This window comes from Eretmochelys imbricata, chromosome 1 (genome assembly GCF_965152235.1).
Source record: "Eretmochelys imbricata isolate rEreImb1 chromosome 1, rEreImb1.hap1, whole genome shotgun sequence".
Classification (NCBI taxonomy): Eukaryota; Metazoa; Chordata; order Testudines; family Cheloniidae; genus Eretmochelys; species Eretmochelys imbricata.
In genome coordinates, this window is record NC_135572.1 from 296,396,100 (window position 1) to 296,422,450 (window position 26,351).

The following is a 26,351-nucleotide window of genomic DNA, read 5'->3' on the forward strand; positions in this document are numbered from 1 at the left end:
CAAATTTTGGAACAAAGACAGATTGTAGACATAGTGAATATAATTTTCTATGCAGATTTTACTAAAAAAAAATGGAATGAGTTCCAGTCTGTATATGTTGTGATTAACAATTTTAAAAAGCAACTTTCAATCAATATCCCAAGAAATCAAAAAGGAACATTATGAAAAATGGAGGCAAAAAGTAAAACAAAACAAAATACCCACCTTAATTGAAATGAATTTTAACTAAGCATATTGCTTATACCAAGGGTAGGCAACCTATAGCACACGTGCCAAAGGCGGCACGCGAGCTGATTTTCAGTAGCACTCTCACTGTCCAGGGCCTGGCCACCGGTCCGGGGGGGGGCTCTGCATTTTAATTTAATTTTAAATGACGCTTCTTAAACATTTTAAAAACCTTATTTACTTTACATACAACAATAGTTTAGTTATATATTATAGATTTATAGAAAGAGACCTTCTAAAACTGTTAAAATGTATTACTGACACGCGAAACCTTAAATTAGAGTGAATAAATGAAGACTTGGCACACCACTTCTGAAAGGTTGCCGACCCCTGACTTATACATATTTAATTATTTTCTCTCAACTTGGGCTGCATGGAACAACAATGTTTCTTTAAACTCAATAAAATTGATCATTAATTGGAAGTTCCCTAAGAGAAATGAAGCTTGATGTTTATAGATGAGTAGTCATAGAGCACTCTAAAACAGTTTCTATACCATAGTGTAACACACAGAGCTTGTCTATATGGGAACTTCCAGAAAAAGTAATCTGAATGAACTAAACATCTTAATTTGAAGTGGATTAGTTAAACCTCATTAAATCCCTGTGCTGATACTGTTATTCGGAATTAAAGTGGCCTTACTTCAATTTAACTTAATTCATTTTGGAAGTGAACTAAACTAAACCAAAGTTGGAATTGGAAGGCCTCTTTAATTCTGAATGAGGTTGTTCATAGAGGATTTTAATGCGGTTTAACTCATCCACTTCAAATTCAGACTTTTGTTCATTCAGAGTAACTTTCCTGGATGTTGCTGCATAGACAAGCCCTAAGATTTTTAATGGTTATTTTTAAATTCTTCTGTTGCTCCATCCTTCATTTCTGTGTTGTTGTTGGGTTGTTTTTCTCTTCTTCTTCCCTGTAAGGTTCTTTTTAATCATCTATTTTTGCAAATTATTTTTACCATCTTTCTTCCCCCTAGAATTTTTCTCCTTCCAATTTCCATTCTCTTTCATTTGGTTACTTTTTCTTTTTATGCATTATTATACCTTCAGCTTGGTTTTATTTAAACCTTTCACCCTTCTGTTTGTCTTTATCCTGCCTTTTTTCCTACCCCTTACTTCTTCAAGCAAAACAAAATGCCTTCCTTCTGCCACTCTCTTCAAAGCCAACCCAAGTGGTGAGGTCACTGGTGAAGTGATCCATGCTAATAGGGCTCTGCAGTTGTGTTTCTGCTTTACACTCCAGTCTGTATTTAGCAAATATCACTTTGCAGAACAGAGACCAGCACATATAGCAGAGATAGTGCAGCATTAAGGGACTACAGTACTTGTATCAAATGCAAAATCAAAGAACTGTTACAAGTTGCATCAGTAGGTGAGAGGCAACAAGGGGAAATTTCACCAAGCTTAAGGAAATCCTAATATGTTTAGATCTAATATGATTCAGCCTCTTTACCATGGGGTCACATACGCACTTGAGCCCAAGAAATTATACTCGTTTTTTCCTGCCAACTTTTCACCCTGACATTTATGTCATCACCTCTATTGACCTGAACCTGCAACCCTGAAAATCTTTACAAATCTAGGTCTTCCATTTGGCAGCAGAAACAGCTATCATTATGAATTCAGGCCAAATACTTTTCAGGTTGTTAAATAGTCAGAACTCAAGTTGTCTGAAAGTAACATTAACGATAAGTAATGCTGCAATTTTAAATCTGTTCTGCTATGTCATTAAATGTCTTAAGTTGAGCTGAGCAAAACAAACAGGTAATAGACTGGCCTCCTTTCTTATCATCCCCTAATAGTTATAAATCTTCTGTAGGAATGCAGACATTGGTTATCATATGAGTAATGTCTGATTACTCTTACACTATACCTCCTTATTGATAACTGGACACTACAGTATTTTGTCAACACCCAGTAAATACCAACTGCTGCATTTTCAGTTTGACCCATCATTTGCTAGTTATTTTTTTAACAATATGGTTCATCTTTATTAAGTTCCACATTTATGTAGCTCTTTTAAGCCTGAGATCTCTAAGTACTTTGCCAACATTCTGTAAATGAGCAAACAAGCAATGAGTGGAGTCTGCAGTCCTTTCTGTTGTTAAAGTGGCAACAGTTTTGTGCAAACTCATCACATGACCATTGATCACTTCCAGCTGGATCTTGGGTGTTATTTATTTGTCTGTGATGGTGACTTTCTGGAAATCAGGTGGCAGGAAAAATGCATCCAATAGGAAATGTGAGCGGGCCAGAACCCATTTAACAGGTGTCCCAGCTAGGAAGCAAATGTACGTGCTATATATGAAAGGCATATATGCCAGCAGTGATTCTTTGCTGAATACATTACTAATTCTTCTCTCAACACAAGCCTTTGCTTTGCTTTGATGATATGTGTATTGTTTGTTTAAATCTATAGCAGGAAGCTAGGTAAAAGGGAACTGATGAAGATTCTAGACAGTAGCTTTACAACGAAGCAGAGAGAGACAGAATAGCTTTAAAGAAAATATCATTTCCCTTATTCTAACACAGTGCATTGTACAGTGTTAAAAGAAAGCTACTCTCTCTATGGACCTGTGCCATTGACACATGATATTTCCTTCTTTATTTTAAAGGTCTGTGATTTAAATGAGCAGAACATTTAAAAACTCTAGCCTGTCACGGTTTAGTTCTGGTAATGTTTGCTGAATATGCATCTTAAGGGTTATCGGTGCCTACTGAGCCATTTCAAAATGTCATTACCCACAGATCTGAGAATGCATGCCTGACAGACCAACCACACTAGGTGAATATCAATATCATAAACAAGGGCAAGTGAGCGTTTGTTATTTTGGTTTTAGGATAATCTGACTTTTAAGATTCCTCTCACAAATTACAAGCATTACAGTTGATTGCTCTCTTGCTGTGACACCTTTTGGGCAACGTGTAGAGAACTCCATTTTTGGTCACCCACTAAAATTTCCCTCTTCATTCCCTGATTATTGTGTGCTAAGACAAAAAACCAAGATGTCATACAAATGATTTCATGAAAATGACCCTAGTCAATTTATTGTTTAGCTTGATGTCTGTTGATACATAGACACCAGGAATTATTTTTAAATTATATCAGTAGTGTAGACTCAAAACATGCCCTTCAAAAACATTGACCTAATATCAGATTTTTCTTTAAAAAATAAATACATAAATAAAGGCTGCTCAACTCAAGGAAATGTTTGGTTAACTAAGACTGTGATGACCTCAAACTTCTCCCTCCTCACAACTCCTCCCTGTTTTAACCCCCCTACTGTCTACTCCAGTTAACAGAAAAACTGTCTTGGTTTTCCCCACAGCAAAGTGTCTCCTCTCTACTATTTAATCCTGAAATTACATTTGTATAGAAAACATACACATCAAGATTTTAAAACTTAAGCATCAAATCCTGGTTCCACTGAAGTGAATGGGAAATCCGCCATTTACTTCAATGGGACTGGCTTTTTGCCATAAAAGCAAAATAAATGAGAGATTCTCTTATTTTTGTTTTATGAAATAAACCAGTGGAATAATGAATAAATATTGTATCTGAACTGTAATCCTTTGAGGATGCTCTGTCTGATTTCCAGTCACTTGTCTGAATGTATTATTCTTTTCATTCCTTCTTTCATAAGAAACCAATTGCGTCCTCTTGGCATTTATTGCAGATGAACAGGAGAGTTCTGGAGCAATTATTTACACTGTAGAGCTCAAGCGTTATGGTGGTCCACTTGGGATCACAATTTCTGGTACTGAAGAGCCCTTTGATCCAATAATCATCTCAAGTCTTACTAAAGGCGGACTCGCTGAAAGGTAAATTGGAATCAATTATTAATATGACTTCCATTTACAAAGTTCATTTCTTTGTTCATTCACGTGGACATGCTAATTTTTTCTTGCTTAGGAATGTGTTCATTCACATGGACATGCTAATTTTTTCTTATTTAGGAATGTGTTGATTCTCCCAGCATCTATGAAAAAAGATAAACTAACCGTTTCCAATCTTTGTCATTGTTTTATGTTTCCTGTGATTTTGCCAAGCTCAGCAATATTATGGATATTGGATGTTATTGAACCTACAGCATGATTTTCCTAGAGTGATAAGGACTGCTGACCTTGTTGTAAATCACCTAAGAAAGCTCCGCCAGCCAGACTCCTCCATTACATGAAGATTTTATGAACTCCTTTTGAAAAGATGGCAGTGGAATAGCTAAAAGACTTGTGTGTGTGTGTGTGTATATAAAAATATAAAATGCACATATATGCACACACAGATTGTGCAGATTCATATGTACGGTACATGCATACATACATAGTCTGCATTTGTGTATGTGCTTTTACACGTACATGTAGTGGCAACCTTAAAAGCTTGGAAATTACATTAGATAATATTAATTAAGGATGTTAAACATTCCCTACAGTAAGTGCTGTATAGGAAATAATGCAAATATTGAAGTTACCTTATCTATTTATTTCATGGAAATTTGGCATGTGTTTAAGGGTAATCACTATAAATAACTGTGTGTGTATTATATCCAGAGCAATACAAATTTTATATATATATATACACACACACACACACACAAGGAATAAATCCACTGAACAAGCCAGTAATACTTATTTTTAATGCAAGTTATAAATTTACTATTTTGTAAGAGCAATATTAATAGTTTATGAAGATATTATTTGTTTGACACTGTTCATATCCATAACCATCTCGTGGATGTTCAGAACCTCTATGAAATGAGTGGGTGAAGTTAGGTCAAGATTTTTAAAAGTGAGTAGTGATTTTGGGTGCCTAACTTGAGATACCTGAATAGAACCTTTAGAAAAGGTTTTAGAAAAGTCTGAACATCGACCCTCTGAATATCAGGCCCATTTAAGGTATCCCAAATGGGGCACCCAAAATCTCAAGTCACTTTTCAAAATCTTGGCCTTAGATCCTGATGGGGAGGTGTCCACTACATATAATCATTGCAACTGATGCCTTTGCTGGCCATCTTAAACAGAGAGGCCAAGAACTGAATGAACCAGAAAAGCAAATACATACAAGGGAAATGAACCATGTGCATTGACACACACAATGTATCTTCTCCTCTCTTGAGGTGATTCCTACAGAACAGGCATATTGGTGCGACGACGGGTGGTTGTTTATGCTACCACTGTACTTGCTGTATCTATCCTGTGATTATGAGACTTCAGTTTCCCGTGCTGTCAATGTGGTACTTCTGAAAACATTAAATTTACTTTAAAGTTATTAAAGTATTTTAGGTTTTTTAACAAATGAGCACCACTCAGGCTCCTTAAATGATCAGCTCACCCACATTTTGCCACAGCAAAGGAGACAGAAATCTTCATTGCTGTGCATTATCTCTGCTGCTGGCTCTGCAGCAGAGGTAACTTAATTTATGCATCCTTAGTGGCAAATGTACTGATTAAAAGTAGTTCCAGTAATAATACTTTATATGTTAAATTAAAAGAAACAACTGAAAATACACTCACATGTCTCAAAATATGCTAAGAAATTGGCTTTGCTGTTTTTGCTGTTGATCTTTTCAGTGTTTTATTTCTGATACTTTAGGACAGGTGCAATTCACATAGGAGACCGCATCCTAGCAATAAATAGCAGCAGTCTGAAAGGAAAACCTTTGAGTGAAGCCATACATTTGTTACAGATGGCAGGAGAGACTGTCACCTTGAAAATCAAGAAGCAGACAGATGGTGAGTATGGCTAGAGTCACATTTATGCTCTTGAACCAGTTATTTCTATACCTTAAATATTTAAACATGTATGTACCATGGGACATGTCTTGTCCATAGTGGAAGGAAGGGGAAGTATCTTTTTAGTTTGCAATGAGGCTATAATCACGTTTCTTTTTAAACCCTATTTAGCTGCAAGCCCCAAGAAATTTTCCATCTCTGGTCACTTAAGTGATCTGAGTGATGCTGAAGATGAAATCTCTTCTACACAGAAACCAAGTAAACTCTCGGACATTTATTCTACTACAGTTCCAAGTGTGGACAGCGCAGTAGAATCATGGGATGGTTCTGGTATTGATACCAGCTTTGGAAGCCAAGGTACAAGCAACAGTTTCAACCACTGCTTAACACAGAAGTGATTAGATGTATGAATCACCTTTCCCCACATTAGAAAAAATCCTACCCGCCAACTTTCAACTTTGTACTTCACAGTGTGAACATGTCTCATTACAACCACACACCTTGGTATCTGGTGTTATTTCTTACACTCAGGTGGCCTTGAGTTCGTTCTTTCATAACATTGTGATGGGTTATGAGGCATTTATCAATATATTAACAGGCTTGCATTAGCTTTACAAATGTCTGAATGGCCCAATCCATAGTTCATCCACACTAAATGAGTTTGTCCTTCAAGATTAGATTAATACAAGGCACAGAACACAAACACATTGTTTGTTAATTTGAGCATCTGAGGTCCATTCTCATTGTTTTTTAAGCTCACTACAATGAAGATTTATTGTAAACTGCTGAAGGGGAACACGAGAGATCATTCAGTGATTTGTTACTCTTTTGTTTCTTCCTCATTCCCATGACATTAGACTCAAACTTTTAGCCCTCGAAGTAATCACTGTGTTTAAAGAGATTATTTAATTAAAGAAATAACAGGCTTCTTATTACCTTCAAACTTCTATAGCTATATTTGACTGTTTATTTAATAGTATTTTTTAAATAATTCTCTTTAAGTATGTAAGATAAGACGTAAGGTTTTTAGGCTATAGAAAATGTAGGCAGTTCTTTATTACTCTGAATTACAAAAGAACAAAGAGGCTTCCAAACATCTTCATATGTTTTCTTTGACTGTCTTTTAAATGATTATTTCTGTGCTACCACTGGTGTGCACAGTACATCTTTACACAGACAGATCCCCTAACCCAAAGAGATTTTCCTTCCTCCCTCTGATTTCATTTAATTGTTCAGTTGTGTCTTCATCTTTACATTTCTGTCAAGGCTTTCTGGGGTGTGGGCACTCAGATCGGTTGGTCTGCTGTGTTATACCCCCATACAGAAAATTGGGACAGACCTTGGCCCAGTACATTGCCTTGATTGCATTGACTACATTGCCTGAAATTCTTTGCTGATTACTTTAACTGCTTATATATAATTAATATATGTCTGGTTCAATGAAGCACCTGTCATTTTCTCTCTGATAATCTTCCTTTCCCGCCTGTCTAATAGTATTAGAGCAAGAAGTAGCTGATGTCACTATTGATTGCTGGGCTTTTTGTATTTAATTTTTAAGTATTTTATGGTCTTATTGTGCATATCCTGGCAGTAACTCTCTGTTGTACAAAAGGGTCTCTCAGCATTAGATCATAACCCCTCTTTTCTGTGTTTTGTGGTTAATTTATGATTATATTTACATTTTCTTTGGCCTAAAATATGATTCTCATACTCGAGCCGAAATATTACATTGACTTCACTGGTTACAGAAGGGATGAATTTGACCCATTTGTATCTTTCCCCTCCCTCTTTCTGCTCCCCCCCACCACCACCACCACTTTGATCTGATTAATAGAATAAATAATTTTATAATTTTTTTTTAGTTTTCTGATCATTTTAAGGGAAGATAGTGCTATGAAAGTTGCTAGATTGACAACGCTGTTTCCTCTTTGAATTGATCTGGAGAGAATCTCCTCTTTACTTACAGAACAGGTTCAGTGCAGGCAGTGACAGTGTAAACTTCCCTACGCTACCCCACCAATGTGCTCAGATTTAATCCTGAAGAAAGATGAGAGCTTAGTTCAGACTCCATGACCAAGAGGCCTTGTCCTCTCTGCTGAGATTGCCAAAAAGGTTCCGGAGATGGATTAAATGAAGGAATCACAACAATTCACTGATTAGACTTTTCAGTACTAGGAGAATGGTTGTCACCTGTGAAAGGGGGACTCATGTTGCCCCAGTGATTATATCCTTGTCAAAAGCCAGATCAACAACTATATATGATTCACCTTCTTAATCTAATAATTGCAAACAAATCTCCTCCATCTGCCTTAAAAAAACCGGCCCACTCTAGCAACAGTATATATCATGTCTCTTAAACAGCCTGAGTAGTAGGCAGGACTGCAGCAGGGAGGGGGACTGCAGCTTTTTACAGTGAGTGGGGCCACTGGGGCCCCATAGGGCTGAACTGGATCTTGCCCTATGTTCTCTAGGGTTTGGGCCTTGCTTCCTAACCTGTATGTAGTCCCCCACGTCTCCTGATCCCACCCCACCCCCAGCAGGTTGCAGACTGGAGAGTTCAGAGAGAGGTACCATGCAGCTCTGACATCTGGGCTGGACCCTCATTCCCACTACTGCCCTGTCCACAGCCTCACCTCCCGGTGCACAGCCCTTTACCTCCTGTGTGGTCCCTGTGCACAGGCAGGTTTGCCAGGCTGCCACCCCAGAAGGAAGTGCTGGGACGGACTGAGTACTGGCTGCAGGTAGGTTTGTGGGGCTGCCTCCAGGGAAGGCACATCCCAGCACCTCCTTCCCTGCCTGCAGCCTCACAAACCTGCCTGCAGGTGGGGCCTTTCTTTTAAAAAAAAAATCAAATCATGAATAAGTGGCATGCCATTGCCAATATCCAAATCCCATTAACGTTGATATTAATGGGAGGGGACTGGTTCCCAGCACAATGTTGACATTAACTGGAAGTTGCTTAATATCAGGATTGCTTTTAGAATCTACTGTACCAGGTGTTCATCATCACAATTCCTTAGATGCTGTAGGGATGTGTTGGGTCATTGCACAGGGTTCTTCGTATTTGGAATGCAGCCCACATTAAATTAAATAAGAACGTTTCACTGAAATAATGTTAAGACATTCCAGCACATACAGGACTGAATTCTCCAGACTGTACAAGCAGCACACAATAAACGTTAAGTGTCTGGAGATGGCCAGTGGAGAAATACCCTTGTGCAAGGAAAATGTTCCACTGGTGTAAATGTGGCAGAGACTGCTCTGCCACCTTCTGTGCAAGGCAGTCTTCCCGACCCTTATCAGGAGGGGAGGCCAGGAGTGTGGAAAGGAAAGGAAGGAACCTGGTGGAAAGGAGCTGTGCCATATCTGATCTTCCACTGGTTTAAAGTTCTTTGCGGACCTTATTTCAGAGGCATATGTGAGGCCTGCCTTTGTGTAGCCCTGACTTGCACTCAGAGCGCAGTTTGTTCCCTGTGCCACCAGTCTCCACTCTGTCCCCACTGAGCTCAGATGCAGTGGAGAATTGGTGCCAGAGTGTTTACTGTAACATCATGCACTGTTCAGAGATCCCTGCCAATCCTGAGCATATTACGCTAGATTTAAGAAGGTTGGTCTAATGGTTAAATCACACACCTGGCACTCAGGTTATGTCTACACTGCATTTAGACACCCGGAGCTGGCCCGACCCAGCTGACTCGGGCTAAGGGGCTGCTTAACTGTGGTGTAGATGTTCGGGCTCAGACTGGAGCCTGGGTTCTAGGACACTGTGAAGAGGGAGGGTCCCAGAGCTCAGGCTGCAGCCCGAGCAAACATCTACACCACAATTAAACAGCCCCTTAACCCAAGCCCTGTGAGCCCAAGTCAGTTTGCACAGATCAGTCTAATTGCAGTGTAGACATACCCTCAGAAAGCCTGGGTTCTATTCTTACCTCTACCATAAATTTCTTATGTGATCTTTGATAAATCACTTGACCACCAAGCCACTTCACCTTTTTATGCCTTGATTTCCCATATATGTTAAATGGGGATCATAATACTGATCTACCTCTTAATGGTATTGTGAGGTTAAATTCATTGTTTGTAAAGTACTTTGAGCTTCTGAGCCGGAAGGTGCTTTATTAATGCAAAGCAGTAATAGTAGTAAAATGCAACCGCAGCTATAAATCTGAAAGGCTCTGGTTTTGTTGTTTTAAATTGAATCCTTAATGATCTAATTTAAAAATTTAACTTAACCTGCTTAGATATTTATTTTGACTAGATTTTCTATCCAATTGAGCTCTGAGGTTAAAATCATGTTCAGAGGCATGACGGTGCACTATAAGAAGCAGGATTTTATGCTGTTCTATTTCAGTCCAGGGAAACAAATAGATTAGTTTGACAGTGTGCTAGAATGCACTGTACTGCTGTCATTTCATTTCCCTTACGGAGAGCAGAATGTTCACCATGCAGCTGTAATTTAGTTTGACAGTAAACTGTACATGCATCACACACATGGCTTCTTACAGACACGCCTCTCATATTTCTGCTTCTGTCAGACCAAAATAATGAAATATTGTAACTGTAAATAGTTCCTGAACCTAAAATAGTTCTAACTTGCAGGATCACAAAGAATGCTCAGCCCAGCCGTCAACAGAGACAATAGTTGTCATTATGGCCCAGCTGGTAGCATTCAAGCCTTTTAGGCCAGAAAATTTTTGGATAGGTGCCATTCTTAGAATAGGTTTCAGAGTAACAGCCATGTTAGTCTGTATTCACAGAAAGAAAAGGAGTACTCGTGGCACCTTAGAGACTAACCAATTTATTTGAGCATAAGCTTTCGTGAGCTACAGCTCACTTCATCGGATGCATACTGTGGAAAGTGTAGAAGATCTTTTTATATACACACAAAGCATGAAAAAATACCTCCTCCCGCCCCACTCTCCTGCTGGTAATAGCTTCTCTAAAGTGATCACTCTCCTTACAATGTGTATGATAATCAAGTTGGACCATTTCCAGCACAAATCCAGGTTTTCTCACCCCTCTCCCCCCCCCCCCACAAGCCCACTCTCCATTTTTGCTGGAAATGACCCACCTTGATTATCATACACATTGTAAGGAGAGTGATCACTTTAGATAAGCTATTACCAGCAGGAGAGTGGGGCGGGAGGAGGTATTTTTTCATGCTTTGTGTGTATATAAAAAGATTTTCTACACTTTCCACAGTATGCATCCGATGAAGTGAGCTGTAGCTCACGAAAGCTTATGCTCAAATAAATTGGTTAGTCTCTAAGGTGCCACAAGTCCTCCTTTTCTTTATTCTTAGAATAAGATCTTTAACTGGGGCCGGTCAGTTCTGCTTGTTGCTGTTGACTTCTTACCTGGAAGTTAAAGGTCCCTTGGTAGAAAACTCTACAAAAAAGTACGGTTAATCCTGAGGTTCAGATCCAACCTTTTTTTCCCCCCTTCAATAAGTCAAGTTATAGTTAGAATGATCAGACATTTTTATAGGGTCTTTCCACCCAGAAGATTCCAAAGCATTTTCCAGGCTTCATCTAGGTCACAGACTGTATACAGGGAACACTTCCTCCACCAATGAAATGGAACAACAGTTTAATGAGGCACAACAGTACAGCTATCACCTAAGGATAGGAAGTAATGAATTCCTCATTCCAAATGCAGGGGAGTTTTAAGTGGTGGAAACTCTGGGGGAATTTAGGTAGGCAGAATGTAATTAACCTGAGATAGAATTTGGCCAGGACAGTGAGGTGAGCCCCTCCACTTGTATCAAAACTACCATGAGATCACATTGTATAAGGACTATGCCCCCTGTAGCAGCACAGTGCCCTGTAATGCTGTGCTGGAACATTGAGAAGAGTGCCAGCTATTGAATCCCTAATACTGCTTCATAGGGCACGTCGGTGTTCTTTTGGGGGGCTCCCTTCCAAGTACCGATTCCATCCAATCCAGTTTAGATTTTGAGATATGACAGGATCACAGCACAAGCTGGCCAAGTCTCTGTGTGAACTGGAGCTGAATGCATAATGGCTGCCACTTTGACTATCACTAGGATCTGGTTAATTTAAAATGCTTTTAAGGATACCTTAAAATATGAAACATGTAACACCCATAAACCATATACTGGTAATCTTCTTATGTTGCTTAAGGCAGCGCTGCTGTTGACTTTTCACTTTTTTACATTTAAACTCCATTGCCTCTTTTTTTATGTTTTTCTCGAAAATTCAAGAAAATAAGATACTTATCAAAGATACTAGATGAACAGCCCTGGAGTAGAGGGGCGGGGGGGCAGAGACACAATCTAGGACAACTAGCTTCATTTGTATTGCAGGTATTTAATATCTGGTTTCAGCTGGTTTTCCAGGACCTCTCTTTTTGCTCACAATGAATTGTGAGTACAACTTAGACATATAAGTATCTAATTGTACCCACAAAAACTTACCAGCGGTTGTGTGCCCACAAATTATGGGTACAAGTTTTTGAACATCTGCCTATTAAATATATGCATTTTCAGTTATTTGTACATCTATAGAGTCCCAAGTATATGATTAATTTTTTAGGCCCCACCTATCAGGCTTCAGGATACAACTTCAATGCATATGAATGGAGGAGTCCTAAGCAAAGAGACAATTTGTCCCCTCCCAGTAGACCACGAAACCACCCTTTTCATGACACAGGACTGAGTGATGATGAATGGGACAGACCAACAGCAAGTGGGTAAGTCACATGCTAGTTGTTATGTGAGATTTACAACTGCAGGAAAATTGCAGTGATTTTTCTTTAAAAAATAAGCACTGATCTTGAATTAAAATACCTTTAATAACCCTTTCTAAGATGCTACTTCATGCTGCATGAGATTTAGCTGGGGATTGGTCCTGCTTTGAGCAGGGGGTTGGACTAGATGACCTCCTGAGGTCCCTTCCAACCCTGATATTCTATGATTCTGTAAGGATAGATCGGTGACATTCATGAAAGGCTACGAAGCTGAAAGCAAGGCTTGTAAGTAACGTGAGTTTCTGTGCATAAAAGACATAGCATTAGGTGTTAATGTCAAACTAAAAAATCCTTGAGGTGCTTTTCCTTTGGTAGGCTTCAGATGGTAGAAAAGAAGCCACCCTCCCTCTCCAGAAGGCAACCAAAAAAGCCCAAAACAGGAAAAGAAACAGGAAGTTCTACCAGCTCCTTCATTCCTGGGGTTCAAGCTAAGGACTCAGTAGTGCCCATTCTTAATTGACATATGGAATGCTGTCCAGGGATGTTTCAGGAAGTTGCCCAGAGGACACTTTCCGTGCTTTAGGCACATAGATTCATTAAAGAAGCATTCCCTTATCTCTCCTCGAAGGATTTTTTCTCCTAGGACTCGAAAAGGACACAAGGAAAGCTAGAGTCTTCTCAATTCAGGAAAAGTTTAACAAGATCCAGATACTGGTCTCCATGGTGTCACAGAACAGAGCATTATCCATCCATCCATCTTTACCTGCAACACTTAGGTCTTCTGGTCTCATGTATAGAGATGATGCGATAGGTCAGTGCATATGAAAGTTCCAGGCACTCTGAAACCATTCCGAGCAGGAGATCTAACAGAAAGGGAACATACTACACAAAGAGGTTCAGTCCCTGAGCTGGAGAAGGCTCCTTTTATAATCTAGACTCCAAGTCCTGACCACAAATGTCAACCCTTCAGCTTGGGGAGCACACCTGGGCAAAACAATACACAGGAAATGTGGTCAGGGTCAGAAAGGTGACACAGCATCAACTGCCTAGTGATGAGGGCAAGAACATTGGTTCTTTGGGACTTCCAGGATTATCTGAGGAATGAGCATGTCTTGGTTCAATACAACACATAAAACAGCAAGGACACACAAGAAGCTCAAGTCTAAACAGTGGTATGATGTAGATTCTTTCCTGGTAGTCTCCATCAGGGAAGTCCACACTGAGCATAAAAGCAAACTAGCTAAACCATTAGATAAACCATTTTTGGAATGGCCCCTGAACCCAGTAGTAATCCAGCTAATATCCAGTGAGCTAGGCCAGCTTCAAGTGGACCTACACACATCCAACTGAAATGTGAAGCCTTCTCTTCACGAGGAAAGAGAACCAAGAATCACGGGGAACAGATGAATTAGCAATTCTAGGCTTTCCTCCATCTTCCACTGCTAGAAAGTATGGATACAAAGGGAGGAAAGAACAGAAATTCTTATCACTCCAAAGGCTGTAGCCCTCAGTCTTAGTGGAACTGTTGCAGAGGTCTCTGCTGCTTCTACCCAGGTGACAGGATCTTCCAGAGCCCACTTCTCATTCCAGTACAGACTACCTGAGCCTGATATCCTAAGTGGCAAGGCCTAAACAAGAAAGGATACTCATCCAAAGTAATAGAGATTCTCATAGCCTCATGCAGGCCTTTTACCCTCCTGGGCCGAGCAAGAGTTTGGACAAAGTTCTCCTGTTGGGTCAAGAGAGATAGAACAAGCCCAGGAAAATAGGTATGCCAACTGTTCTGGATTTCTTACAGCAAGGCCTAGATTTTACCCATCCATTCAAACTGATGGTATCTAATCCTTTCCATAAAAATCTCTGCTTTTGGAAGATCTGAGCCATACTGTATCTTCCATGAGGCCAAAATAGTTCTCAGTATTCTGGAACCATTCATAACCAAGGTTAACTCCTTTTTCCATAACTTCCAGGAGATCATTATTCCTTTGTTTTACCCAGCTGAAAAAAGCAAGATGTGAGGAGAACAGTTAGTCTATATCTTAAAAAGAGCTGATTAACCCAATAAAACTTCATTCTTATTAATTTCCTTCCACCTCAAACACCTTATGATAAAAGTATCCAAGTCTTCCATTGCTAGGTGGATCAAGATTGCCTCTTGATACTTAACCAGAAGGATGCAACAAGTGTAGTCTGGTAGATGTGGAGATTTAGGCCTAGATCCTTGAAGATATTTAGGCATCTCATTCCCATTGATTTCCTCAATTTCACTGACTGATTGAGAATCTGGGTCTTAATATTCTACATACCAAGACACAAATAATTGAAGGTGTTGAATTGGTTTCTAATAGGACTTGGAATTGTTAATAGTTAGATTTCATCCATTCTAACTGAAGCTGTTCCAGACGTGATAAGTGGCATTAAACTATGGAAATACCATTCTTCACCATCTACCAGCCAGATAGTAAAACATCTAGTCCTGTTGCTGAAGGGATTTTAATTCTTCGCAGACAGTTAATTCCATATTAGTGCTCTGAAAAAATGAAAAAGTAAGACATTGACTCTACCGTCATGTGTGAGTAAACAGAAGACCAGGCTTCTTGGACACTGACTACTGAGATTACTAGTGTAAAACATTTAGTAAGGGAATCCCTCCATCCTTGCTATATGCTGCCAGTTGTTTTTAAATTAATAGCTTTATTTTACTAAAAGAAGCACATTTAGCATCCGCTCAAACTCATCCTTTGTTTCTCGGACCAGATATAATCATGGGTTTGATAAATCAACTGTTTGGGGACCAGTTAAATACCAGGCTGAAAAATGTAATCATAGATGAACAAGGAATCTGGGTAATAAAAAATATAATATAATTTGTTGAAAATAAACATCATATTTTCCAGCTGTCCTTTAAAAGCAAAATCAATAGAACTATACTTCATACAAAAGCTATTTCCTCCTTACCAATGTGAAAATCCTCTGAGACATGCAGCACAAATAAAAATAAAGATTATCTGAAGATAGTATCTAGAAGATGGACTATACCACTACTGATGGGATTCCTAAATGGAGCGCCAGACTCTTCTGAGGGACTTGCCTATCCTTCCAGTCAATCAGAGGAAAGGATAGGGCTCTAGCCCCTCTCTGCCACTGCCTCTAGCTAAGTTCTTTTTTCCCCTCCCCTGAGTAACACTACAAAGTACGTTTTTCTGCCTGCTGCCTGCTTTGTATTGTGTAGTGCAGCTGCAGAGAGGAGAAAGAACATGTGGCGACTGAAAGAAGTGAGAGCATTAGGGGCAAGTCAAGGAAACCACTCAGAATAAACTGCAGTGGAAAGAGCAGGGAGGTACCTAAGGGAGCATGGTGAGAGAGAGGGTGAGAATTAGGGGAAAGAAGTGGCGGAAGAGGAAGGAAAAAGAACAAACCCCAGACTGAGCAATAGAGAGTGAAACCAAAAAAAAGGAGAGAAATGATTGAAATAAATAGCAGAATAAGAGAAAGCAGAGACAAAAAGCGACAGGCGAGAGAGAAATGGGGAGAAAACAGGCAAGACGCAGTAAATGCTTCAGGCAGGGAATGGCATTGAGACCCAACAGTAGGGGAGCTCAGACACTGATCCATGCGATGAGGGCTCAAGTCAAAAAAGGTCAGGACTCACTGCATTAGCAAAATACTGGATTAGATATGGATTACACACATTGTATTAATAAGAGACTATATTGGACATATTTGGTTGTTTGAAATCAGTGCTAGTAATTAAACATAAGTGCTCAGGATGGTAGAAAAAGCCAATTTTTAAGCTCAAATACTTTTCTGAAACAGCATTTGAAAGTAACTGCATCTGTATCTGAGCAGATATCCTCACCAGTGCTGAGCAATATCTTAGAATAGACCCTAGCGCTCTATGGAAAGACACTGTGAAAGGAGACCCATTTGCTTGAAATGGCCAACCACAGTCTGCCTCACTGATGGTGGTTGTAAGAAAGCATCCTCGAAGCATAGATGCCACATATGGGAAGCATGTCAAGCTGTAATGTTTGTGGCATTAAAAGCTATTATGTTAATGGAGTACTAATAGCACTGGTTTGGCAATATGCTATTTGTCAAGGAAGCACAGAAATACCACCATAATGGTGCTTCACGTGTGTGTTTGCGTGCGTGCACATGTGCACTGCTTCTGAGCTTCTTGTCATTCCAGCGTCCTGCTAGCCCTTTAAAATACTGTGCTGGAGCCACTCTGTATTGTTTCTGCAGTAAATTGGTTGTTTTTATCAGAACTCTCTCTTACTGGCTCACTCTCCTACGTGTCACTGTTAGCAAAATCTTGCAGGAGAAAGTTGTTAACAAGACTTCAGCACTTTCGTGAAACAAAGCAGAAATCCTCAACAATAAGAATGGTCCTGGGAATGGACTTCATTGGGGCTTACGCACGTGCTGAAGCACTTCATGGGATCAAGCCCTAAGTCTGTGAAATAGTGCTGAAGTCCTGAAAGAGAATCTATACCCTGCAGGCTGTGGTTTGTATACAGCAATTGCAGCAGTTGCTCTGATGGAGGCAGGGATGGGTCTAAATTGATTATGATAAATGCAGCAGAGAATGAAGGAGACAGCTGAAAATGTCAGGATTCCTTCTTGGACTAGATAAGTTTGTGAGACATTATTTGCAGACATGAGGGCCCTCTTTGCATACCACAAGGGAAATTTGTAGATGGAAAGCCTAATTACAAATATTTCATTGCTCTGATTAGCTATGAACTCTAATGATGCCTGGTTCACTAACTTTCATTAAGATGTCCCAGTTATTACAGGAGGAAATTTACATTAGATTGTTCTTAGAATCTACTTCTCATTCCCCTTATAAAACACTGCTCAAAATCCACCTCTTTTACAACCAGTCAGCTGCTAGTAATTGCCCGTGTATGGGAGACTGGCTATCGCCTACTTTTTGTATCCTACCTACTCTCACGTTCTTACTGTAATGTTTTTCCTTTTTAATCTAAACAGCTAGTCAGAGTTCAGAGCTCTGGGGATGTTCCAGTTGGAAGCAGAAATGGATGGAGTCTGGTATTCTTTTTTGGTGCAGTCGTCTTGTTTATTTACAAGGAATGCACAAAGTCTTGTTTCTCTGAAAATAGGAGGAACCAAGAACAAAAGGAGAAGTTTCTTAACTGACAGCCCTAAGCCTCTTTACCCAACACCAGACCCAAAAGCTCCCTCTAGCTTTTTCCAGGGTCACACCGTGTTGACAGGCTCCTACTTGGCTTCCTTGCTTTTTGCCTCTGCTGCTCTCTCTCTCTCTTTTGTGTGTTCTCCCTTGTCTACACTGCACACTAAGCCCAACCTCTGACTTATATCTGAGCCCAAGCTCCCCTTCTGTCTACACAGAAATCAGTCTGCTCAGGTCAGCAAGCACTTAAGACCCCAGGTCCCAGGACCCTGCTAAGGGGGTGCGTCAGAACCCAAGTCCCACTGTGACTCATGTCTAAGCTCTGTCATTTTGCAGTGTTGATGTAGCTCAAGCCACAGACGTGAGTCTGAAGGTGTGGGTAGCACAGTAAGGATGTGTTAGCACAGCTGTGAGATCTGGGTCTAGCAATTGTAAGTCCAGGTTTACAGTGTAGTATGGACGGACGCTCAGGCATGGGCTTGAAAACACCAAGTCTCACAGATCAGGTCCACAGAGTAGGTGTTACCCCCCCCCCCACCCCCACACACACACAAAAATGCTCAGCAAAAGCCCTCCACCACTCAGTCCAAACTCCTGGACAGATTCACAACCCCCTTTTGTCTCAAGTAAGCTTCTGTTTAACTTTTCCTGACAGTTATGTTCATTGAAAGGTGAATTAACATCCAATCTCAGAGGTTTGTGATTCAAGCAGTCACCGGTACCTCTCAGCATAACACTGACATCCTGTTGTTGTCGCTGCTGTGTGTGACAAGACACTTGTGTATCTAATACACTGCAAGGTGAAGCCTGTGTGTTGTTTGTACATTTGACTGAAATTCTCTTTGTGAACCCAGCTTTTCAGGTGCCCACGACAACAGTGAGACTGACCAGGAGGAAAACTTCTGGTCTCAGGCACTGGAGGATTTAGAGACCTGTGGCCAGTCAGGAATTCTGAGGGAACTAGAGGTAGCGCAATCTTTCTAATAGAGATGTAACTTTTTTGTTTGTCTGACATTCATTTTTCTTTTCTCTTCTTCTTTTTTCTTTAAGTTTGCATTAATCACACAAATTCATTTAAAAGCTCTAACCCCTTTCCACAGGACAAGGCTGACAGGCGTCTGTATTTGAGAAACATGACTCTCTCGGTACCTACCCTTTATGTTTATATTTTTGCTTGTGCAGCTGCCTCCCCTCCCCCAAATAAAGCTATTTTCTGTTATATTATGCAGTTGAAAGTAGATAAACATGATCACCCGAAAGCTTCCTGTCTTGTAGCTTTTGCTGTGCGCTCTGCTAATACATGCAGCATTTTGTGCAGAGTTTTTAAGTGGCCAGAATTTTCCAGCAGCAGTGCATCCCACTCCTTAGAGCTGCTTTATGAAGTTTTTTCTTGGCATGTTATAATTTGTCTCTGGTCCATAACTTACTTTGATTAAGACGAACATAAAAGAAAAACAGCATCTCAAATGTTTTTAACAGGAAGCTGTCACCCTGTGAACAAAAACAGCATGAGACATGTTCACAGTAAAGAAAATTTGTTGTATTTTCACATCGCACCCTGAAGTTAATTGCGAATCTGAACTCCATGTTAACTTTGTATCAGATGATTTTGAGGGAGGAAGGAGGAAACAATAACTGTGCATTTGTAATACATTTTCTGTGAGTTCTTTAATCAGAACAATTAGGAATATACTGACAGTTTTAAAGCTGTCAAATGGAAAATCCTAAAAATATGTTCTTTTATGTTCTTTTCAATTTCCTGAGCTCCAAAGCTGGCAAAATCTCATTTTCATTTTTATGTCATATGAAGTCCCTTAGCAACCTCAAGGAATGTGAATGGCATAACTGGGTGAAACTTTTGCAGTTCTAAATGATTGTACATGCTCAGATTTATGGCTTCCGTATTGCATGTACGGTTACTTTAATGTGATTCTGAAATACTTGTAATTACAAGACAGAGAAATTAAGAGAAAAGCTAATGTCAGTTTACCGGTAGTTTAATTCTGTGGTTATCTATGGCATGGTACCACAGGGTTCTCTTGTGATTTTCATTATTCAGAGCACAGTAAAAGGGTATGGAAATAGATAACAGGAATGGATATTTCAACAAATTGACATTCTTACAGTTTTGACCATCCATTTAAAAATTAAAAATCAAAACTGTAGTTGAGTGCTTTACTGCTATCACTATATGTAATTGTATGGCCAGCACAATTCTGAACAGACATCTGTCCACATAACAATATAGAAGTAGATTCCCAATGGATGACAAGATGTCTTTTTGCACCAGAAGGCTAAGATGGGCTGTGTCTGTTTTTAAAGTACTGTCCCTACTTCCTTCATTAGGACTCCCTTCTCATTGCTCATTTCAAGGTCTTCAGCCACAGAGCAAGGTGAAATACACTTTATCACGTCATCTTGCTGCTGCTGTCTCACAAGGGAGCATCATAAGTCACGCTTAATGTGTTGGGAAGTTGTTACAACCATAGTACTGTCACATAATTAAGGCAGTGCTGGTGCTGACGGGAACATGGGCAGCACAGAATCCATCACCAGAACCAGTGGTTCTACTCAAAAACGTATCTGATTTTTTTCTCAGTTCCCCGTATTTGGGGAGGGCTATTTGCATCCTCTGCCCCCTTGAGTTGTGACTTTCTTCCCTAATCTAAGAGGAGACTCCATTCCTCATCAAAATCCCTGCCCTGGCAGTGGTTACAACCTGTACCCCCAGTGCTTGCAGAAAGTAAAACTGAATGTCTAAGGGCATCAGATTAGATTTTTACATTCCACAACACAGAGGAAACAATTCCTCCTCTATATTGATATTTGTTGATATTAAGCTATTCTACCCTAGGGATGAAGTGGGAGTTTTGCCTTTGACTTCAGTGGATCCAGGTTTTCACCCTTTGAATCCACAGCAATATTACAAGTGAGAAGGTTACTGTTCCTGGGAGAATGAAACTGATGCAGGAGACACAGCTTTGTATCTCTTCACATATGCCGGTGGTACTTCGGAAAGTTACTGCTACCGCATGATTATTATATTCGGCTTCTTCTCAAGCAGCTACTCTAAATGATCTGCTGTTCTGTGGCAGTGTCTAGTCACCATCAAAAGCAGTGCTGGTTCTAGGGTTGCCTTCACACTTTGCCGGCTCAAGTATTTTTCCTTGTAATCTGTATATGCCACTAGAGTAAATGCCTTCTTTTGTTCAAGTTCTAGGGCAAGCTAATGTTCCAGAATTTGGCTGTCATTTTATTTTAAAAATATCTTCCGTGTAAGTAAACAGTTGTACTGTTCAGTCTTTCAGGGTGTTTGGCTTCATAAAAATAGAAGTTTTAATGCTTTCTTTGACATTTTGGTTTAAAATGTCATCTGAAAACGTTTTGCTCACGGTTGGGCTTTTTTTTTTTTAGTGATTTACAACCAGTTTGTATGTCTATCCTCCTTCCTTTTGCTGTGCCCTGAAGTGATTTTGGTTTGACAAGAGATTAGAGAATTGTGCCTAGTGTTATAAAGTAACCCTTTCTTTAATCCAAGTTATAAATTAAAAAAAAAACAAAACCTGTTTGTTAATGCTGTAGGCAACAATTATGTCAGGAAGTACAATGAGCTTGAATCATGAAAATCCACAGCCTCGCAGCCAACTGGGAAGACAAGCCAGTTTCCAGGAAAGAAGCAATGTGAGGCCACATTACAGCCAGGCTACCCGCAGTAACACGCTGCCATCAGATGTGGGGAGAAAGTCTGTGGTTTTGAGAAAAATTAAACAGGAAATGAAAGAAATCATGTCACCAACGCCTGTTGAGTTACACAAGGTCTGTAATTTTTATTTTAGCAGCAATCCTTGCTTTGGATTAATGCATGCAGCATAGGGAATCTAATTATGTGTGATATATTAAGTACTTTTCATAATGATCTCATATACAGGCTTTTGGGGCTGTATATATTACTTCTTGCAATACACTAATGATATATTTTTATGGGGGAACAAATTGAGTAAGATGCATTGTCATTTGCTGTTCGCTTTTAAAACATATCCTCAGTGGATACTGCTCTTTTCCAAGGAGAATCTGCTAATAATTTGATTTGACAACAGTGATCATTCATCTCTGCACAATGTATTTATTAAGACAACAAAGTTTAATTTGCAGAAAATATATTTCTTTAGAAAACTATGCACAATGGCTTGTGGCTCCCATAGTTGCTTTGCAACATATTACACTGTTTTAGTTGTTTCCTTCTTCAAATTAACATAGGCTAACATGTACTTGATAGACGACCAACTTGAAATCTATAGGACAGAGGTTAAACATTCACAGTTGCCACTCAACACATTGGGATCCCTTTTCTGTGAGAGGGATAAAATAATCTTCAGTCCAGGAAATAGTATCAGATGCATTAGTCTGAATCCACAAAAACAACCAGTCCAGTTGCACCTTAAAGACTAACCGATTTATTTGGGTATAAGCTTTTGTGGGTAAAAAATCCACTTCTTCAGATGCATGGAGTGAAAATTACAGATACAGGCATAAATATATACACTGGCACCTGAAAAGAAGGGAGATATCTTACAAGTGGAGAACCAGTGTTGACAAGGCCAATTCAGTCAGGGTGGATGTGGTCCACTCCCGGTAATTGATGAGGAGGTGTCAATACCAGGAGAGGGAAAATTGCTTTTGTAGTGAACCAGCCACTCCCAGTCCCCATTCAAGGCCAAATTAATGGTGTTAAGTTCGCAAAAGTCTAGGAAATGTGGTTTATATAAAACAGGTTAGCTTTTCATTTCCTGGGGACAGGTATTCATAGACATGCCCTGTGGCAGAAAGGTGACTGTGCAGCTGAAGGCAGCCTTTGGTAAAGCTGTCCAAAATACTCATCATAAACTTCAAGTCTGCTCTATTGAACCTAAAGTATGATGTGTCTACGAACTGCAACCAGTGTTTCCAGAAGTTTGTGAAACTTTGGTGGGAATCCAGTGACTCTCCTGTATTCCTCCTCAAGCTTTGGGATGTTTCCTTCCCTCGGAGGCATCTAAGGTAAGAAGGGAGGGGGGTCTCCCCTTGACTGAAGGAGCCAGTTTATGAAGGAATTCCTCATGAGAGGTTAAAAGCCATCAGTCTCAAACCTGATGGAGAATTTGCACATGTTGATTTGCATCTAATCTCTGCACACAGTCATGCAGGTTTCTATTCCTGTACTGAACCTCCATGTCTCTCACAGCCCTAGCTTGTACCAAATTAAATGTTCCCAGATAGCGGCTGCCAGTGGATTTGTTATTTGGAAGAGGAGTTAATTGCCACTGTAATCAATCAGTGGGATCAGTTAGCTTAATACATGCTCATTCCAGAAATCATTTGATTCTCAGTTTGATGTGAAATGATTGGTGGACTTCAAAATTCTTGAAGACTGTACTTTTTACAGCTGTCCAGTTAATGTGAGACAGAGAATAAAGCTACATTGAAGGGATCCTTAAGGTCTTTTCCCATCAAGCAAAAAGGCTGTTTTTTTCTGTAGGGTATAAAAACCTGCCTTTCCTCCTTTTCAATGACAAATTTGTTTTATCATGCTGCTGAGTCAGATTTCTGCTATTGGATGTTCAATTCCATTTGCTACCTCTAAGTCCCTGTCCTTCATCCTTCTCTCTCTTCAGCTGCTATTTTTTTTATTGTTGTAACTCTTACATTCTCTGAAAGGAGATAGACTAACTGAATGTTTTTCTACTCTGCACAGAAATGAAGTTGTTGAGTTTCCTAGTACTATCTACCTCTTCTGTCAAGATTTTCTCATCCCACCCCCTCTCAAAATTTACAAGTCAATCTCCCTCCTAAAATGTTTATCTTGTATTTTTGTAAAAACTTCCAAGGACCGGATCCTGCAGTATAGTCCACCCAAGGCAATAGGGACCCAGCGAAAACCTTAGTCTTAACATCACGTGCTATCCTTTTTTATTTTGTCACACTTGTTTTTGTAAATCATTAATTTTCTCAATTCTCTTAATCTGGTTCCATGTATTTCATTTTACGTAGCAATGAACCTGCTGATTTCTCTTTCTGCTGTGATTGTACCCCTTAGTTCAGTGATCCTAGGTACAGATCACTTTTTATTTATACCATTGAGAGAAAAATATACTAGAAACATTCTCAGCTTTTAAAGGGAGTGGGGAAAGGAACACCAAAGGGTTGGAATGTAGCACAATCGCCAAAAGTGTTGGATTCCAGAACAAAATAGCATCTGGCATAAAGATGTTTGACATGAATACTCTGTAGCAACAGGTGTTTTTGTAGGAAACACTTGCTGTGTTTCAGAAGTTTGTGGCACTACTAGCCGGTTTAAAAAAGGGGGAGGCTATTTATATTTTTAATGGTAAAATCCCTTTGGCCCAAGAACCTACTGTAAAGTGCTGTGAGGTAACAAAAGGAAAAGGGCAGCCAAGTGGTTATTTTAAAATTTGAGATATTTTATCTCAAAGTTCTGGATTGCAACAGAAGATGAAAATTCCCCAGGGAGAGATTTTTCTCTTTTGGGCTTGAAAAATGCAGTCATAAGACATATACAGAATATTGGGTGCTAGGTAATATACTTAAATTCACTGTTCCTACCCATATATATTAATCAAACCATGCTGAGGGTAAATAGAAGAATTATAGGAATGATTCTCCACCCAGAACCAGTGGTTTTCACTGATGATATTTATTGGCTTTGCTATACAGCAGTGCAATAAAACAAAACGTGACTATAACAAAGGTGTTTTTTCTAGTAATAACATTGTTTTGATGGGAAAAGTATTGCTCTACTTTTTTCCCCCCACTATCACGAATAAAGGGGAGGGAGGGAAAGTACAAATCAGCCCTGAAGTAAGCTGTACTTATTAAGTGTTCAATGGAAGAATGTTGAAACAGAAAATAGAACCACCATCTTTGCCTTCTGTATTTGCATAAGGCTATAGTTGGAGTTTTTCAAGTCAAAGTAAATAAGGTTCAGAGTCTCCCTGATGGTTCATTTCCTTTGACAAAAAAGAACTGAAACTGATCCAGGAGTTAGCATGCCAAGTAAGCTAGGAACAGAGTGGAGATCAAACTCATTAGAGACATTTCTCCATTCATAGAGACAGAAGAATCAGGATCTGGAGGAATGAGCCATATTGAGCTTTTCCACCCCAATGCTATCTAAGCTAAAGGTAATAATTAAAGATGGCACTGAGTGTTCCCTAACTGGCAATATTTTCATCCCGCCCCCAATATATACATGTTTGTTTTCTCTTTAGCTTTCACCCACTCTAATTGTGAGTTGATGTTGTTAATGGGGGGAAGGTAAAAAGGTGGTTCTTGTATTTGGATCTGAACAAGCTATGGCAGAGAAAAGCCTTTCAGTATTCTACAGTGAGGATCTTACCACTGAAAATGCTCTACCCACTGCAGGCAAGAGTCTTGAGTCTGGGCCAGCTGCATACACCTGTGGAACCATATCTGTTTTGGACAATTGTGATTGGATAGGCAGTCTGTGAGGGAGCTTAGACACATCCCATTAAGTCTCTGATCCATCAAGGTGCCTAGCATGTGCTTAACTTAAACACAAGAATATTTGCATTGAGTTTAATGGGACTACTCACATGCTACGTACCTTGCTGAATCAGGGCATATATGCCTTGTAGATCAGTGCTCACACCTTAACTTTAATCCAAAACAGAATTAGCAGATAGAGGTCTCATGCATTGGGTTTGCCAGATTGTGATGGTAATGATGCTAATAGAACTGGACTCGTAGTCAATTCACTTTCACTTGTAAAAGAATAAGAATGTAGTACTGTACTGTTGAAAAAGCCCGCTGCTATAACACACATGCAAGCAAAACCTAATCCAGTTATGATGCAGATGGAGGAGGACCAGGAAGTGAAGTGGCTAAAACTACTCGGACTGGAACCCTAAATGGGTCTGACTAGAGATACAGCTTTATGAGTGTGTTATCTAACCAAATAGCTTGCCCTTCCTAGAGGGGGCACCTATCAGTAAGTTAATATAAAACTGAATGACTGATTTGCTTAACAGTGCAGGCTTTGTAGTAAGTTGACAGGCATTTGTTTTAATTATATTGCTTAGCCATGCATATTGGTCTTGTCACTGTTAAGGCAGGAAAAAAGAAAACAGCAGGTTAAGAAGAACTATTATTTAACACATATATAGCGAAAGTGCCTAGGGTCCAGCTAAGTCAGACCCTCACCCTGCAAGGTTCTGAATAAGGTCACAAGAACCACTCTATCCTCAGCTTGTGAGTGTGTAAAAAAGATCAAGGTCATAAAATAAATCTTAATGTAAAGCTCATTACCAATTATACACAATTACATTGTATTATTGTTTTCATGAAATGAGGTTCTCTTAAGCAATTGATTAAAATTAAATGAGAAAACCACATCAGAATCTAAACACTGTCATTCCAACTCTTCTAAAAAAAATTTAGATGGTAATTAACAACTCTTAATTAAGCTGGATACTGTATTGCTACATCAGCACCCAAGTATCTAGTCAATC

At 39.6% G+C, this 26,351-nt stretch overlaps 1 protein-coding gene across 3 annotated transcripts in view; it reads left to right on the forward strand.

Annotated features, from left to right (window-relative positions):
* The window catches only part of GRIP1 (glutamate receptor interacting protein 1), a 361,453-nt gene that overhangs the window by 325,253 nt on the left and 9,849 nt on the right, over positions 1 to 26,351 (forward strand). For 2 of the 3 annotated variants that reach the window (XM_077807749.1, XM_077807750.1), the window contains 7 exons: positions 3,905 to 4,049; positions 5,818 to 5,966; positions 6,129 to 6,314; positions 12,512 to 12,668; positions 18,681 to 18,792; positions 18,927 to 18,971; positions 21,409 to 21,642. In XM_077807749.1, the coding sequence (XP_077663875.1) occupies positions 3,905 to 4,049; positions 5,818 to 5,966; positions 6,129 to 6,314; positions 12,512 to 12,668; positions 18,681 to 18,792; positions 18,927 to 18,971; positions 21,409 to 21,642 (1,028 nt within the window). The remainder of the gene's footprint in view (positions 1 to 3,904; positions 4,050 to 5,817; positions 5,967 to 6,128; positions 6,315 to 12,511; positions 12,669 to 18,680; positions 18,793 to 18,926; positions 18,972 to 21,408; positions 21,643 to 26,351) is intronic. The other variant, XM_077807751.1, reaches the window with a different exon arrangement.